The sequence below is a fragment of the Megalobrama amblycephala genome, linkage group LG5 (genome assembly GCF_018812025.1).
Source record: "Megalobrama amblycephala isolate DHTTF-2021 linkage group LG5, ASM1881202v1, whole genome shotgun sequence".
NCBI classification, from domain to species: domain Eukaryota; kingdom Metazoa; phylum Chordata; class Actinopteri; order Cypriniformes; family Xenocyprididae; genus Megalobrama; species Megalobrama amblycephala.
In genome coordinates, this window is record NC_063048.1 from 12,081,397 (window position 1) to 12,096,481 (window position 15,085).

The 15,085-nt window shown below is 35.0% G+C and overlaps 1 protein-coding gene across 1 annotated transcript in view; it reads right to left on the minus strand.

The window, feature by feature from the left end:
- fam184aa (family with sequence similarity 184 member Aa) overlaps window positions 1-13,461 on the minus strand; it is a 46,290-nt gene extending 32,829 nt beyond the window's left edge. Inside the window, 11 exon segments of the mRNA XM_048190697.1 lie at window positions 1,435-1,585; window positions 2,021-2,142; window positions 2,569-2,649; window positions 2,651-2,731; window positions 4,044-4,073; window positions 4,075-4,167; window positions 4,790-4,975; window positions 6,483-6,664; window positions 6,922-7,057; window positions 8,388-9,242; window positions 12,913-13,461. Of these exon segments, the coding sequence (XP_048046654.1) occupies window positions 1,435-1,585; window positions 2,021-2,142; window positions 2,569-2,649; window positions 2,651-2,731; window positions 4,044-4,073; window positions 4,075-4,167; window positions 4,790-4,975; window positions 6,483-6,664; window positions 6,922-7,057; window positions 8,388-9,242; window positions 12,913-13,110 (2,115 nt within the window). The 5' untranslated portion in view covers window positions 13,111-13,461.
- Window positions 13,462-15,085: the final 1,624 nt, after the last annotated feature.

Consider the following 15,085-nt stretch of genomic DNA (forward strand, 5'->3'; position numbering starts at 1 on the left):
GAATTGAAAAAAGCCCTGCTATTGATATAGTCTGCTTCTGTCAGCCTGATGTCAACAACAAAACAATAAAAAATGCAAATATTGGCCAATGTCAATATAAAGTCACTGATAGTATAGAGCCCTAGTTTTACATGAGATCAGGGGCACTGACCTGAGGAAGCACTAAAGACAGACAACACAACACACATCAAGAGATGCTGACAGATGCCAGACGCAGCAACTTTTGGAGGCTCTTGAGTCTTGACATAAGCGACAGTGACGTGACTCTTGAGAGTGTCAGAGAGAAGTACAGGAGGCAGGCTGTCACATTACAGAAAGTGCCAAACATGCAGAGTATCATGGGAAATGAGGTTGCACACTAGAGACGGTGTGTGTATTCTACAATTCTGAATATCTAGTTTGCATGATATTGCACAAGACCAAAAGAACTTTGAAAGCATCAGAATTTAAGAAAAAACATCACTTCAATCTGAACTAAATGACTGATGATAGTTGTTGACAGTTACTCAAATAAGAACCACAGCTATGGGACTTCTTATGGCCTCGGGTGTCATACTACTCCAAATTAAGATATTCAAGGAGACATATGATGGAAAACAAGAATTTACTTGATCTTTTAAAATAAAAAAAAAGCTATGTACAGTAGATAATACTTTGTTCAAAACACAAAGCTCCCTTCCCAGTCCAGCCAGACTTCGTTTCCAGCCAAACTGCATGGTATTGGTGTCAGAAACACTATAACATTAGCATATAATCATTGACATATGCATTTCAACATTTATTAAAGGTGCCCTAGAATTAAATATTTAATTTATACTGGCATAGTTGAATAATAAGAGTTCAGTACATGGAAATGACATACACTGAGTTTCAAACTCCATTGTTTCCTCCTTCTTATATAAATCTCATTTGTTTAAAAGACCTCCGAAAAACAGGCGAATCTCAACATAACACCAACTGTTACGTAACAGTCGGGATCATTAATATGTACGCCCCCAATATTTGCATATGCCAGCCCATGTTCAAGGCATTAGACAAGGGCAGGCAGTATTAACGTCTGGATCTGTGCACAGCTGAATCATCAGACTAGGTAAGCAAGCGAACTTCTGAGGAAAAATTTAACACCTCTAAAATGTTAAAAGTGGACAAAACACTCTTAAAAATAAAGGTTCTTTATTGGCATCGATAGTTCCATAAAAAAATTTAACATCAATGGAATATTTCCATTGCACTAAAGATTCTTTATAGTGTAAAAGGTTTCTTTTTTCATTATAAAAATTTTCTTCACACTAAGAACAAAAATTGTTCTTTTAAGAACTGTTCACTGAAAGGTTCTTCTATGGCACTGCTGCAAAAACCTCCTTTTTTTTTAACTGTTATTTTTAAGAGTGTAGGCATAAATTACAAAAAGTCACCTGTGTGACCTTCTGTTACCTGTTCCAGGAGGTCCTCCACCTTCCTCTGCCAGCTCTCCCTGGCGGCCATCATCTCCAGGTCTCTCTGCTGGGAAAGTTGTGTCAGGGCCACCTGTTTCTCTGCCTGATATTCGGCTGTAAGCTCTTCCCGAAGACCCTTCAGCTCAGCCCTGAGATGAAAAAGAGAAGGAGAGGGCGCACAACTGACAGGGTGAAACAGATACAAGGACACATTACTTAAACAGCGTGGAAGTGACTCTGAAAGTAAGATATTAAAATGTTAATAAGAACCTCACAGATGTCTCAGTAACCTTCAGATCACTGTATATTGTGTGCTGCTCTGCGATTAGATGTTAACCTCTTACTCTTGTAATTAGCATATTTTAATCCAAATGCATGCCTGTGTAAGAGGATTTGTCACAGGCTTTCATGCAGGACAGACTGCTCCTATTTTAGGTTTGATTTGCCGTGTGCACTCTCTAAAAATCAAACACTGTGTACAGTCACAGTTTATTCAATTTAATGCGCTGTGCACAGAAAATCTCGCTCTGTTTTTAGCTCCGTCTTCTCCACAGTATGTATGACTCATATGTTTTGTGCAACACCTTAGAGCATCGGTCCACTTGAGATCCAGCTCCTCTGTGATTTTGTCCATTTTCTGTTTCTCCTCTGTTTTGATAGCGATGACCCTGGCTTCATGTTGCTGTTTCTGGGTTTCTATCTCCTCCTGTGAGAGGACAATGATTCATCATGGGAAAAGCAAAGAGAGAAAGCAGTTTCCAGTAGAGCTGATTATACAAATGGCATCTTTAGACATGCAGGCTCTTCCTGCACTTTGCACACTTTAGTGCAAAACAAAAGCGGCTGGTTTTGGGTGTCTTAAAAATTGAATGAGGCTTAATTTTTCTTTTAAGATCTTCACCACGCTCCATTATCCGTCTCCTATTGCAGTGATTGCCATGCCGAACTCCCGCTTCTCCCTCTAAACGACGAGATGCGTCAGTGGTTTTCACGCTTCTAAAAGCGTGAAAGAACTTGAACATTTTATATCAACATCTCCAAAAGCTGCTTCTATTTTTCTATCTAATGAGAGCCTAACTCAAAATGCAAGTAATTCATAATAAATGGAGTAAAAAAAAGTGGAGCGTTTTACTTGTAGGTCTGTGAGCAGATTGCTTGTCTCTCTCACTCTCGCCCTAGTGGCATCCAACTCGATGAGAAGCTTTTCCTGGCTTGTCTTTAAGACAGGAGATATGGCTCTCAGCAGAGTCCAGATTTTCTTCACTCTCCTTCACAAGATCCTTTAAATGGGACACCTGAGAGAAGCCACAAAGACAATCAAATTGTACAAAATCAAAATACGTATATGGGTCATTCTTACTACGCATTACATTTTCTTACATACATATCTTAATATCATCATCATCAAAAAAAAAATTTAAACACAATTTTTAAAGATGGAAATTATATAACAGTATATCATTTTCATCACAATATTTCAATAAACTCTACTTTGGTGGCCATCTTTAAATAAAAAATTAGCAATTTATTAAAAAAATTTCTTCATGATGTCCTTTTTCTTATTTAAATATTACAAAAGACATTCTTCAGGAAGTCAGGAATCTTTTTTTTTTTCACAGTGGTGAAAAAAAAAACAAGCATTAGCAATGAATTCTGTGGTGTTTTGGCTTTTCTTTAAACTCTAAAGCAATATCATATAATATAATATGAAAGATAATTATAAGTTGTCATATTAGACTGATATTGGAAGCAGACAATATCAATATTGGCGTAAAATATAATAATTATTAAACAGGTACTGGGGGAAAAACACATAAACATGGTTTATGAAAAATGTAAATTGGCATGTTGCTGGTTCAACTTTTTCTAACAGCTCTGTCCAGCGAGACTTAAAGCAGTGTTATTTTAGTATCAGTGAGATAGTAGTTATAGTTATATTTATATTTTCTGTTTGCATTTTAATTTTAGTTTTAGTTAAAGTTCTAGTAATTTTGTTGTTTTTGTCATTTTTATTAGTTTTTTTTAAATGTCTATATATTTTTAATATTTTTATTTCAGTTTTAGTTATTTTAGCGCATCAAGTTAAACTAAATGAAAATGAGAAATGTTTCCTTGTCAACTAGCTAAAATAAAATAAGTTTTCTTTTTATATTTTGTTTTATTATTTTTTTATTGTACTTTTTTTTATTTTAATTTATTTTTTAAAATAAAAATAAATATTTTAAATAAAAATAATATTTATATTTTATTTTAATTATATTACAAGTAACAAAAAAAGTTTATGTTTTTAATTTTAATTAATTATAATAACCCTGATGTAAAGTTCAAAATAAGGTCCACCAGCTAGAATTGCAGCTGATCAACCATCTAAACCAGTCTGGACAAATTTTTTTAATTTTTTTGGGGGCTCGTACGGGATATTACTAAGAAACACGGGACTGAGAGGTAATCCTTGATCAAAGGTAAGTTGTTTTTAATGATTTCCTGTGGTGGTAGGATTGATTGATCTCATTTCATAATTAAAAAAAATAAATTAAAATTCTAGCTACCATGAGATGTGTTGAAGCAGAAAAGTTTAACAAAAATTGAACAGCTGTTAATATAAACCTCTTGGTTGGCCATGTTGAGCTTGGTAGTGAAGTTCCTCTCGTATGGTCTCCAGTTGCTGTTGCAGGTGGTTTCTTTGCTCTTCCAATGACAGACGCCGGATATCAAACTGTTGTCTCATCTCCTGGCAAAGTAAACATGAAAAGAAAACATTAGAAAAGCCATAGTAGAGCATTGAAATGAGAGGTGAATCCAGACAGTAGGACAATCTGCTGCTGAAAGATGGAGTCTTTTTCAATTAATTACACAGAAGCTGTAAAAGAGCTTTGTTGAGAAGAGAGATATTTTCAAAAAATAAAGTGACATGATTGTCATGAGATGACAAGAAGATTAGTCTCAATATTTGTCATGATTGAGAGCTATTTTTATGGAGCATCACAAAAACTGTGGGAATAATATCACTGTCACATTGTCATCATTGCAATGAGAAACGGCTGTTTGCATAATCAACACCACTCAACGAGGAGCAGAAAATGTAATTAGGCATAGCTCTCAGGGTTTCAATAGATGGTTTGGGAACAGTGGTAATCCACCAGTCTTGTTTAGTAATATTTTTAATTTGTTTTGCGTTAAGATGATGCAGTTTATTTTTATGAAACAGAACACAGAGAAGAAGAAGCGAAAGAGAACACAAGGGAGGGAATATCTAAAGCAAAACTGCTAATAAAGCAAAAACTTAAAGCTCAAGAATAGATCTGAATAAGCACTTAAGCACTAAATCCATAGTAAAAAATATATGTTCTTACACTGAGCAGCTGATTCTTCTCTCTCTCAGCGGCATTGCGAGCACTTTCCTGCTGGACTCTGTGTTTCTCCTTGAGTTCTTCTAAGGACTCTGCCTGGCTTTCTTTCAGACAGGCCGTTTCCTCCTCGTATTTGGCCCTGATTTGCGCCAGCTCCATATCATAGCTCTGCTTTTCCTCACGAAGCGACTGCCAAAACAGCAAAGCTTCATTTACACACTGTCAAGACTCGATATCTTCTGTTAAACACCTGATAATAGTTTTCAGTTGGCAGTGACTGATTTCAAAATACTGTTTAGCAACAGTTTGTGTACATGATATTTGGTTTGTATGATTATAAAGTACCAATTCCTAGGGATGTAACCAAATACTCAAGATTACAGGGGACTAAATGTAAAAATCGAATAATCTGTCAGTGGAAAATTCATATTGATCAAGCAATAATTATTGAATACTGGAGGGAATTTGTCATGTTGCATCAATGTATCCTATATTAGGACATTAAATATTGATTTATTGAAAATTTATTGAAATACACTACAATTTAAAAGTCTGGAGTCGGTAAGATTTTTTATGTTTTTGAAAGAAGTCTCTAATGCTCACCATGGAAGCAATTTAAAAACAACTTTAATATATTATTATAAAAATGTTTACTATATTTTAAAATGTCATTTTGTAAGTCTTTTGTAAGTCACTTTAGATAAAAGCATCTACTAACTATATTAAAGGGAACCTATTATGCCCCTTTTCACAAGATGTAATATAAGTCTCTGGTGTCCCCAGAATGTGTCTGTGAAGTTTCAGCTCAAATACCCAACAGATTATTTATTCTAAGCTGTAAAATTTGCCCCTATTTTGGTTTGAGCAAAAACACACCATTTTTGTGTGTGTCACTTTAAATGCAAATGAGCTGCTGCTCCCGGCCCCAGTGTTGCCAAGTCCGTGGGAATAGGGCTACTTTTACACTGTTTCCGCGGGTTGTTTTTCATGTCCTCAGGTTGAATCGACCCCAAATAACGTGATATTTAGCCCTTGAATGTGAATTTTACCAGGGGAGCCCCGCCAAAAACGCGGATTTCACCCCCTGAAACGCGTGGGACCCCCCTAAAACACTAGATTTGAGGAGCAATTGGGCGGGTTTTGTTGTGAAAACCTGACAACCCTGCCGGCCCCCTTTCCAGAAGAGGGCGGAGCTTTAACAGCTCACGCTTCAGTTACTCAACAACAACAAAGCTGGAGAATCTCACGCAGCCAAAATGACGATTGTCGGTAACGGTGTTCAGCCTTACATTGTTCAAACCGGAGTCGGACACTGATGGAGAGACTCGGAAAGAAGTTACATCTTTTAGAAAGCATCTAGATGTTTCTGAATGGTTAGTGGATAAATTTATGTAGTTGCTGTCGAGTTGATTCAACTCATCGACTAGCATTGACTAGACTCTTTTGTGCAAATCCAGCATTAATTGATCCTCGTTTGTGAAACAGTCCGGCGTAAAAAAAAAAAAAGTGATACATTTTTTTCAGGATTCTTTGATGAAATTTGAAAAGATCAGCATTTATTTGAAATATAAATAATTTTAATTCATCCTTGCAGAATAAAAATATTAATTTCTTTCAAAATAAATTTTTACTGACCCAAAACTTGGTTCTTGAACAGTATGTAATAAAAAAATAAAAATGGTGAATAATAACTTGCCTTCTCCAGAGTGAGGATCTTCTGATGCTGTTGTTCTTCTAGGGTTTGAATCTGTTTCTGAAGTCTCTCTCTCTCCTCCTCCAGTTGGAGGATCTTCTCCTTCAGGCGGTTCTGCTCGGAGCCAAGATCCCTGATAGTGGCCTCATGGCTCATTTGGGTCGCTTGAAGAGAGCCTATCTGACCTGTTAATGAAATACATGGGGTGTGTTGTTAGATTAATTCTTCCTCAAAAAAAAATTTGTGGATATGAAGGAGTCAATTGCAAATTCAAAAACTGAGCAGTATTTTTTGCAAGTGAAAATTCAGAGCTATGTAAATCAATCCCTGCCAAGCTATCACAAAACTGTAACCTTTCTAAAAAACCTCTCACGTTGCAGCTTGAGTGAGTCACAGTCCTATGCTGAAGAAAAATGTAATTTGGTCATGACATTATTCTCACTGGCTTTGTGAAGGATTTCATTGGCCTGCTGCTGAACTCGATCTCTGCTTCCCTCCAGCTCATATTCTGTATCTTTCAGCTGCATCACCCAAATCTCTCCATCCTGTATGGCCTCTTCCAGCTGCTTATGTAACTCCTGTCAAGGAAAAAAAAACTTAAATTACTTTTCTGAGATGCATTATTATTTTATAAAGCATATAAACTCACAAACTCATCTCAATGTTGTTTGTTTCTTTTCCTTTTAAAATAAGCACCCAATATATTTTGAAGAGAATTGCCACTTGTGGCCTTGTGGAGTCTAAACAAACTTCATTTCACATACTTTATGTAATTTGGTCACAAACAATACAGTGTACTGTTCATACATGAATCATGAGAAAATTCTGTCATTTTTATCATTTTTCTGAACCATCATTAATATTTTTCATTAATAACACCACATCTCAAATTATGTTGTGTTTGATAGCATTGTGTAATGGAAATTACATTTTAAATATTTTGGAATACAGCCGTCACTTTTGTCCTACTAAGGCTAATTTCATAGCTAGCATTTTATATATTCCAAATAAATACAACTAAATATAATTTTCACACATTTGCAAAGTTACATTTGGGAAATAATGCACAATATATTATCTTTAGCTCATGCATGTCATTTTTATACTTTGTCTGATTTTTATTTTTTTTATTTTTTTGAACTTTTGATCAAATTTTATTAGGGTCAAAGTTATGGTATGCGAAAACAAGGTAAATTAAATACACTACCGTTTGCCAAAACTTTGGGGTCAGTAAGTATTTTTAGAGAAATTAATACTTTTATTCAGCAATAATGCATTAAATTAAGCAAAAGACAATAAAGACAATTAAGATTTCTATTTTAAATATTTATCTAACTTTCTACTTATCAAAAAAATCCTGAAAAAAAGTATCACAGTTTCTAAAAAATATTAAAAAGAAATTAGGAATTACATCTTAAAAAGTGTTCAAATAAAAGGAACCAGTTATTTTAAATTGTAATATTTTGAATTATTGGTTTTAATTATTGTTTGTTGTTGTTATTTGTTATTGACTGCATTTATTTGTTATTGTTGAATATTATTGTTTTTATTGTATTTTTGAGCAAATAAATGTAGTATTGGTAAGCCTAACAACTTATTTCAAAAACAAAAATGCTAGTGTACATTAAATGGTATATTATATTTCTTGTTATATTATAGTTTTAAAAAATATCTCATATTTATGATAGATTTCCATTTTTAGATTGAAATTTTGGGTTTGGGAAAAGGCTTAAATGATAAAAATCTACAATAAAAGGTAATAAAATTAAATTATGAAGACACTGTAAGACATTTCCAAGACTGACAGTTTTAATAAAAAAAAAATCAACCCCATAAAAGTGCCTAGAGTTGGAGAAGCACTCTTCAATGAATCTTCATTTACTGCAAATGCTACAGTAAAATCATTACCGTAATCGTGACTTCTGCATTGTTAAGAGATGCCTGGAGTCTGTTGGTCTTGTCCCTGCTCTCTCGCGCCTCATCCTGAGCTCTGTGTAGTTCAGCGCGGAGTTTACATAGGGTCCTCTGAAGAGCCGCCTCCTGCATCTGAAACTCCTTCCTCAGTTCCACCTCCGTCCTCTTCCAGGCCAGCAAGTTCTCTGTGGTGAGCTGCTGCGTTCGCCTCATGGCCTCCAGCTCACGTTCATAGAACCCTTGAGCCTTGCTCAGCTTGGCCTCGTATTCCTCCACCAGCCGAACCTTGTCCTGCATCAGCTCCTCCACGCGCTCCATGAGCGACTCCAGCTCGGTACGGTGCAGCTCGGCCAGTTTCTCCTGTTCCAGGCTTGAGGACGCACTCTGGTTCTCCTGGCTTTCCAGCAGCTCCTGGACTTCCTGTCGGTGGGCTGACTTGAGCTCCTCCAATGCCCGGCGTTTTTCCTGCTCAAACTGGGCTTGCACCTGGCTGAAGGAGCGCAGCTTCTCTTCGAACTCGTGCCGCATCTCCTCTACTTCACGGGACATGGATACCACGCGTTGCGTGTGCTGGGCCTCCGTGCAGAGCTGCGTGTCCTCCATGCGCTGACGGTACATCTCGAACTCTGCCAGGGCTTGGCGCTTCATGTGTTCGTGCAGCTCCACGGATTCCTCCAGGGACTGTAGGCGCCGTTTTAGGTCGGCCTCGTCCCCGATTTTGCTCTTGTAGTGAAGGATCTTCTCTCGAGTCTCTGTCAGGATGTGCTGCACCTCCTCATCATGGGCCTCCTTCAGAGACTGGATGGCATCTTCGTGCTCGTCGTTTTTCGTGTTGAGGGCGTAAATGACCTACGAGAAACATGGGTGATGATGAAGAAACAGTTTTTATACAGCTGCAGAAAATTCATTTCTGAACAGCCTCTCTGTCTTTCATCTCACTCCCTCTAAAAATCTGTGATTAGATGTCAGCACCTTTAAAATCTGTGATTATGTGAGTGCTCGGTCTTCATGTTTACTGAAAACAGCAGCTGCGGTAAGAAATTTGAGTTAATTTTACATGGATTATTTCATTTATGAGTCATAATATTAAGTATTGGTGGATCCAATCATAGTCAACACAGGTCAGCAAAGTACATTGTGGAGGTCAGATCTTTATTTCTCTGAAAAACAAAATAAGATATTTTGAATATCTTATTTTGTCATCATTTTTTTTGTCCAGACAATGAAGTGTTGTTTTGGACCCCAATGACTTCCACTGTATAGACAAAAACAGTTGAAACATTCATCAAAATATCTTCTATATCTCCTATCTTCTATACACAGGTTTGGAATAAGAGCTGGACGATGTGACCCAAAATCAAAATCTCGATTAACTGGACTGAATTTTTGTTTGTTTGTTTGTCTTTTGCTTTTTTTGCCCTCATAGTTCACTGATTGTACTGTAAATATGCTTGACTATTAAAGGTGGGATATTTTTTCCTACTGAAAGAGTGCTCTGACATAACAGCTCACTTTCTGCAGTTATTTTATCTATGGTTTGTAACATTTCTTACAGATTTCTGCTCGTTGTAAATCAGATACAGATAAATGAACACAGTAACAGTACATTTATTTGAATGCATTAATGAGAGAGCGATTGCGTGTGTGAATTATTCACTTTCTCTCTATCAATTATGAAGCTGTGGATTGTACTTAGTTACTTCAAAAGCATAAAAATATATGCTATAACTTTTGAGTTTCTAAGTGATAAATCACAACGTTGACAAATGAGATTCTGCGCTCCTTCTCTGTACGCGTGATCTTCACGTGATGTGCAGCTACTGTCTGTATGAGTGTTCGTGTGCCACAATCCATCAGCGCAGTAGCTCAATATAATGATACATACTGTATCTAATGGTCCTAAATTCGCTTGAATGTCCAAACTAGGCAAGCCTTAAAACACATACAACTGACAAAGTTTAGTGAAAACGCAAGTGAAAGTGATCTGGCTTCAGGGCTCACGCTTTGTCAGAGACATGATGCAACTCGGCTATCTGTGGCACAGAAAACAGAGGTGTTTTCCATATTGTTTTTCTTGAATGGTGTAAAATCACTTAAATGTTCAAACTGGCAAGCTTTTAAACACATACAATTGACAAACTTTTGTGAGGACGCAAGTGAAAGTGAAAGGGGCTCGCAAGCTGTCTATGTGTGTTGACTCGGCAACTGAGTTAGCCTTCATGTTGCTTCCATGCCGCTGACTGCACAAGGCAAAAGTCACGTGACTTCACACAAATTAATTTCGGTTTCGATTAATTTCCGATTAATCGTCCAGCCCTAACTATATGAGGGTGAGTAAATGACGGGTGAAAACTTGAACTGAACTGAGCTGGATGATTTATCCATACTACCAATAATAAAAAAAAAAAACTAAATAAGGGACATGGGAAAATTATGTTGGTTCTGAATTTCGGTTTCGATTAATTTCCGATTAATCGTCCAGCCCTAACTATATGAGGGTGAGTAAATGACGGGTGAAAACTTGAACTGAACTGAGCTGGATGATCACACTATTGTCTTCTGACACTTACACTTATTCAAATGAATTGAATCAACATTAAACTGACTTGAGCTGAATAACTATTCAGACACTATTGTCTTCGGTACAGTTGTTTATAAATTGAACTCATTTCATAATTGATGAACTTTACAAAGTTATTGGACTGAACTGAATCAAGACTGAACTGATTTGTGCTAAATAATGACACGATTGTCTTTGTAGAGCTGATTTATAGCAGAGTTTGTCTCATATTTGTTAGTTTCCATCTTTGATTCTGTTATTTTCCTATACTGTGAAGCTGCTTTGAAACAATTGGTATTGTATAAAGTGCCATAAAAATAAAGCTGATTTGACCTGAAGTTTCTTTTTAAGTCCAAGAAATAATTCCCTTAAAGCCACATGAAGATGTACTGAGCACCACCAAAATGTGCACCACTGTCACCAAATCAGACATAAGAACAAATAAGAAAAATTGCACTCCAATCAGGACATATACACATCTAAAGTGACAAAAAAAATGAAGGAATGGCCATTAAAGACCCAGTACACAATCTCTCCTGACCTCTGGCAACCAAAACAGATTCTTACATAAACATATATTCATATTTATGCTGTTTCAATGCTCTATGTCCAATTTGCCCATTCCAATACAAATATTTAAAAGTGTATTTTTTGTTATGTATCTTCTTGCATACATAATATATGTTCAGAGTCCTCAGAGCTTCTGTAAACCAAATCAAATTCCTTGTATTTCTATAAAGCGCTTTCTGATTTGGACCAAATCCTTAATTTAATAAACAAGAGTCTGTTTTCCTTTCGTAGCCAACAGTTTTTCCAGCCAAACATTTCATAATCATGACTCTCTTTCGGTGTGTTTAAAGAGTTGCACATCAAAGCAAGCCGCCCTCACTTGCCGCTGTTCTCCTTTTCATCTTTAATTGATTCCTTTCTGTCGCATCCATGTTATTAACATACTGTAAGGACTCCCTATTCTGCACAACTGTAGTTATGCAAAGTAGCCCTACCTAGTTTAATTAGTGTATTAATACATTCGCCGTCAGTTTAAAACTAGATTTTCCTAAACAAAGCTCTTGATTTAGTTTACTTAAAAATACCACATTGAAAAGGTGGATTAGATGTGCATTTAAAAGGGATTTTAATAGCTCAAAAACAAATCTAACATTTAATTATCATGTTTAAACACCATGTCTTAAGAGAAACTTATGAAAACATACAGTATAAACACAATCTCAACTTCATAACACACGACACAACCAAAAAGTCCTTACATTACTTCTGAATAGGGTCTTATAAACAAATGCAATTTGCACATAGCCTTAAACAGTATAGTATTGTAAACAGTATGTTTTTGCTGTGTTCAAAAAGGACCCAAACACAAACAACATCTAGAATGAATACTAGTCACATTTCTGTGAAACGCATGCATACTTTGTGGTAAAATCTTGTATCTGCATGCCTACCGGATTTTGTTTACATCAAAAGAACAAATGAAAATCATCTGAAAGGGAAAATAAGAGGTTAATTATTGTTGTTTTCACGCATACATCAAATTGAGGTTTGGAACTCTAAACAAAAACAGTGAAATACTGAATGGAATTAAATCTGAGGTAAAATTAATATGGCACACGCACTATTGATAAACATGAATGTTAATAAACTACAGTAGACTGATTATCTCTGCATTAAAGACTCATTATGTAAGATGCGTTGTTTTTGTAGAAATTAATCGTAGATTAAATGCAGTTTGCCAATCTTGTCTGGGATTATAAACAGATTTTTGCAGGGGAAAAAAACACTGCAGTTCAAAAATATGCAATATGTAGGGCATCATCTCTATGGGGGATAAGGATTAAACATCATGCAGAATCCTGGTGACTGTATATTCATATTAAAGTTGAGATTATACAATCTAAAATCTGACAATTTCCCTAAAATATGAGCTAATGTGATCATACCAACCTTAGTGAGTTGTGCTATTTTTTTACTCATCTTCAGGTGCAGATCTTGAGTGTATTCCATGGTCAGAGCAGATTCGTAGAGTAAATGGCTGGATGAGGAGGATGGACTGGTGCTTGATCCAGAAGCAGCAGCAGCAGCGGGAGGATTGATACCCGGAGCAGCGCTGTACGGCGGCTGCCAGCCCGTCCCCGTCGCCATCTTCACGTACTGTCACGATCAAAAGCCCCTCGCAAGTGGGTTAAGGATGATCCTGCGCCATCAGTATACCTGTCATCCATATGAATTCATGTAAACCCATCATCCTGTTTGTCTATACGTGTCGATCACCGTTCGCAGATGAAAGTACTGTTCACCTGACCCAATAAACAATCAATATTCTTAGCGTCTGATATTAGAGATTCATGACAGACGTGGTTATTACTTGGTTTACATCAGCCAGACATCAATGGCGGGAAACGAATGAAAATGAACTGAGCGCTACAATGTAACATTCGAGCATCATCACATACACGCACGGTGGAAGATGCGGAGCGAGGAGAGAGAGTTGTAAATGACGTCAGAGCAGTACGGCTGTCTCTCTCTCTCTCTCTCTCTCTCTCTCTCTCTCTCTCTCTCTCTCTCTCTCTCTCTCTCACACTGCTTTTCTGCTGCAAATACGTGATATAAATACAAAAGGGCCCAAGAATTATCAAAACAAAGAATAGCACGAACTATGACATGCCAACAAGCATAGTTAGTGTTAATTTGCTCATTTCAGTATGGTTAGTTGCGTGTATAGCCTACTAATATAATATAATATAATATAATATAATAACATTCATTGGTATAGGCCTAATGTTTATGGAGTATATTCTCTTTATTGTTTTTTTTTTTCCTTTTTATAATTGTATTAAATTAATATGTTTATTACTTGTGTGTATTCATAGGCAATATTATTATATTATCAATATCCATCTAACATATATTATATATTGAGCATATTCTCTTGATTATAATTTGCATTTAATTTTATTAAAATAAATTTGTTGTTATTTTTAATTATGTGATTTATTATGAATTTGATATATAATATAATATAATATAATATAATATAATATAATATAATATAATATAATAACATTCATTGGTATAGGCCAAATGTTTATGGAGTATATTCTCTTTATTGTTTTTTTTTTTCTCCTTTTTATAATTGTATTAAATTAATTTGTTTATTAATTGTGTGTATTCATAGGCAATATTATTATATTATCAATATCCATCCTAACATATATTATATATTGAGTATATTATTTTGATTATAATTTGTATTTAATTTGATTATTAAAATAAATTTGTTGTTATTTTTAATTATGTGATTTATTATGCATTTGATATATAATATAATATAATATAATATAATATAATAACATTCATTGGTATAGGCCTAATGTTTATGGAGTATATTCTCTTTATTGTTAATTTGTTTATTAATTGTGTGTATTCATAGGCAATATTATTATATTATCAATATCCATCTAACATATATTATATATTGAGTATATTATTTTGATTATAATTTGTATTTAATTTGATTAAAATAAATGTGTTATTTTTAATTATGTGATTTATTATGCATTTGATATATACCTATAGTATCTACTTACACACATTTTTATATATAATATAATATATCTGTTATAGTTTTTATGGAGTATATTCTCTTTACTATATATTTTTTCATTTGTCTAATTTTAATTAAAATAATTTGTTTAGTTGTGTGTATACATAGGCAGTAATATTATATTATCCAATATCCGTCTATTACATTATATTATAATGTATATTGGGTATATTCTCTTTAATTGATTTAATTTAATTAAAATAATTTAGTTTTTGTTATTTATTTTTAATTGTGTGATTTATTATGTATTTGCTCTATAGCTATCTATGCACGCAAGCGCGCGCGAACGAACACACACACAATTTCATATTTTATGAGGACTTTCCATAGACATAATGATTTCTATACAAACTGTATATCCTATCCCTTAACCCCAAACCTACCCATCACAGAAAACTTTCTGCATTTTTACATTTTCTAAAAACATCACTAAATATGATTTATAAGATGTCTTCCTCGTGGCCAAAAATGTCCCCGTTAGCTATCAGCAGACATACATTTGATTTATCAATG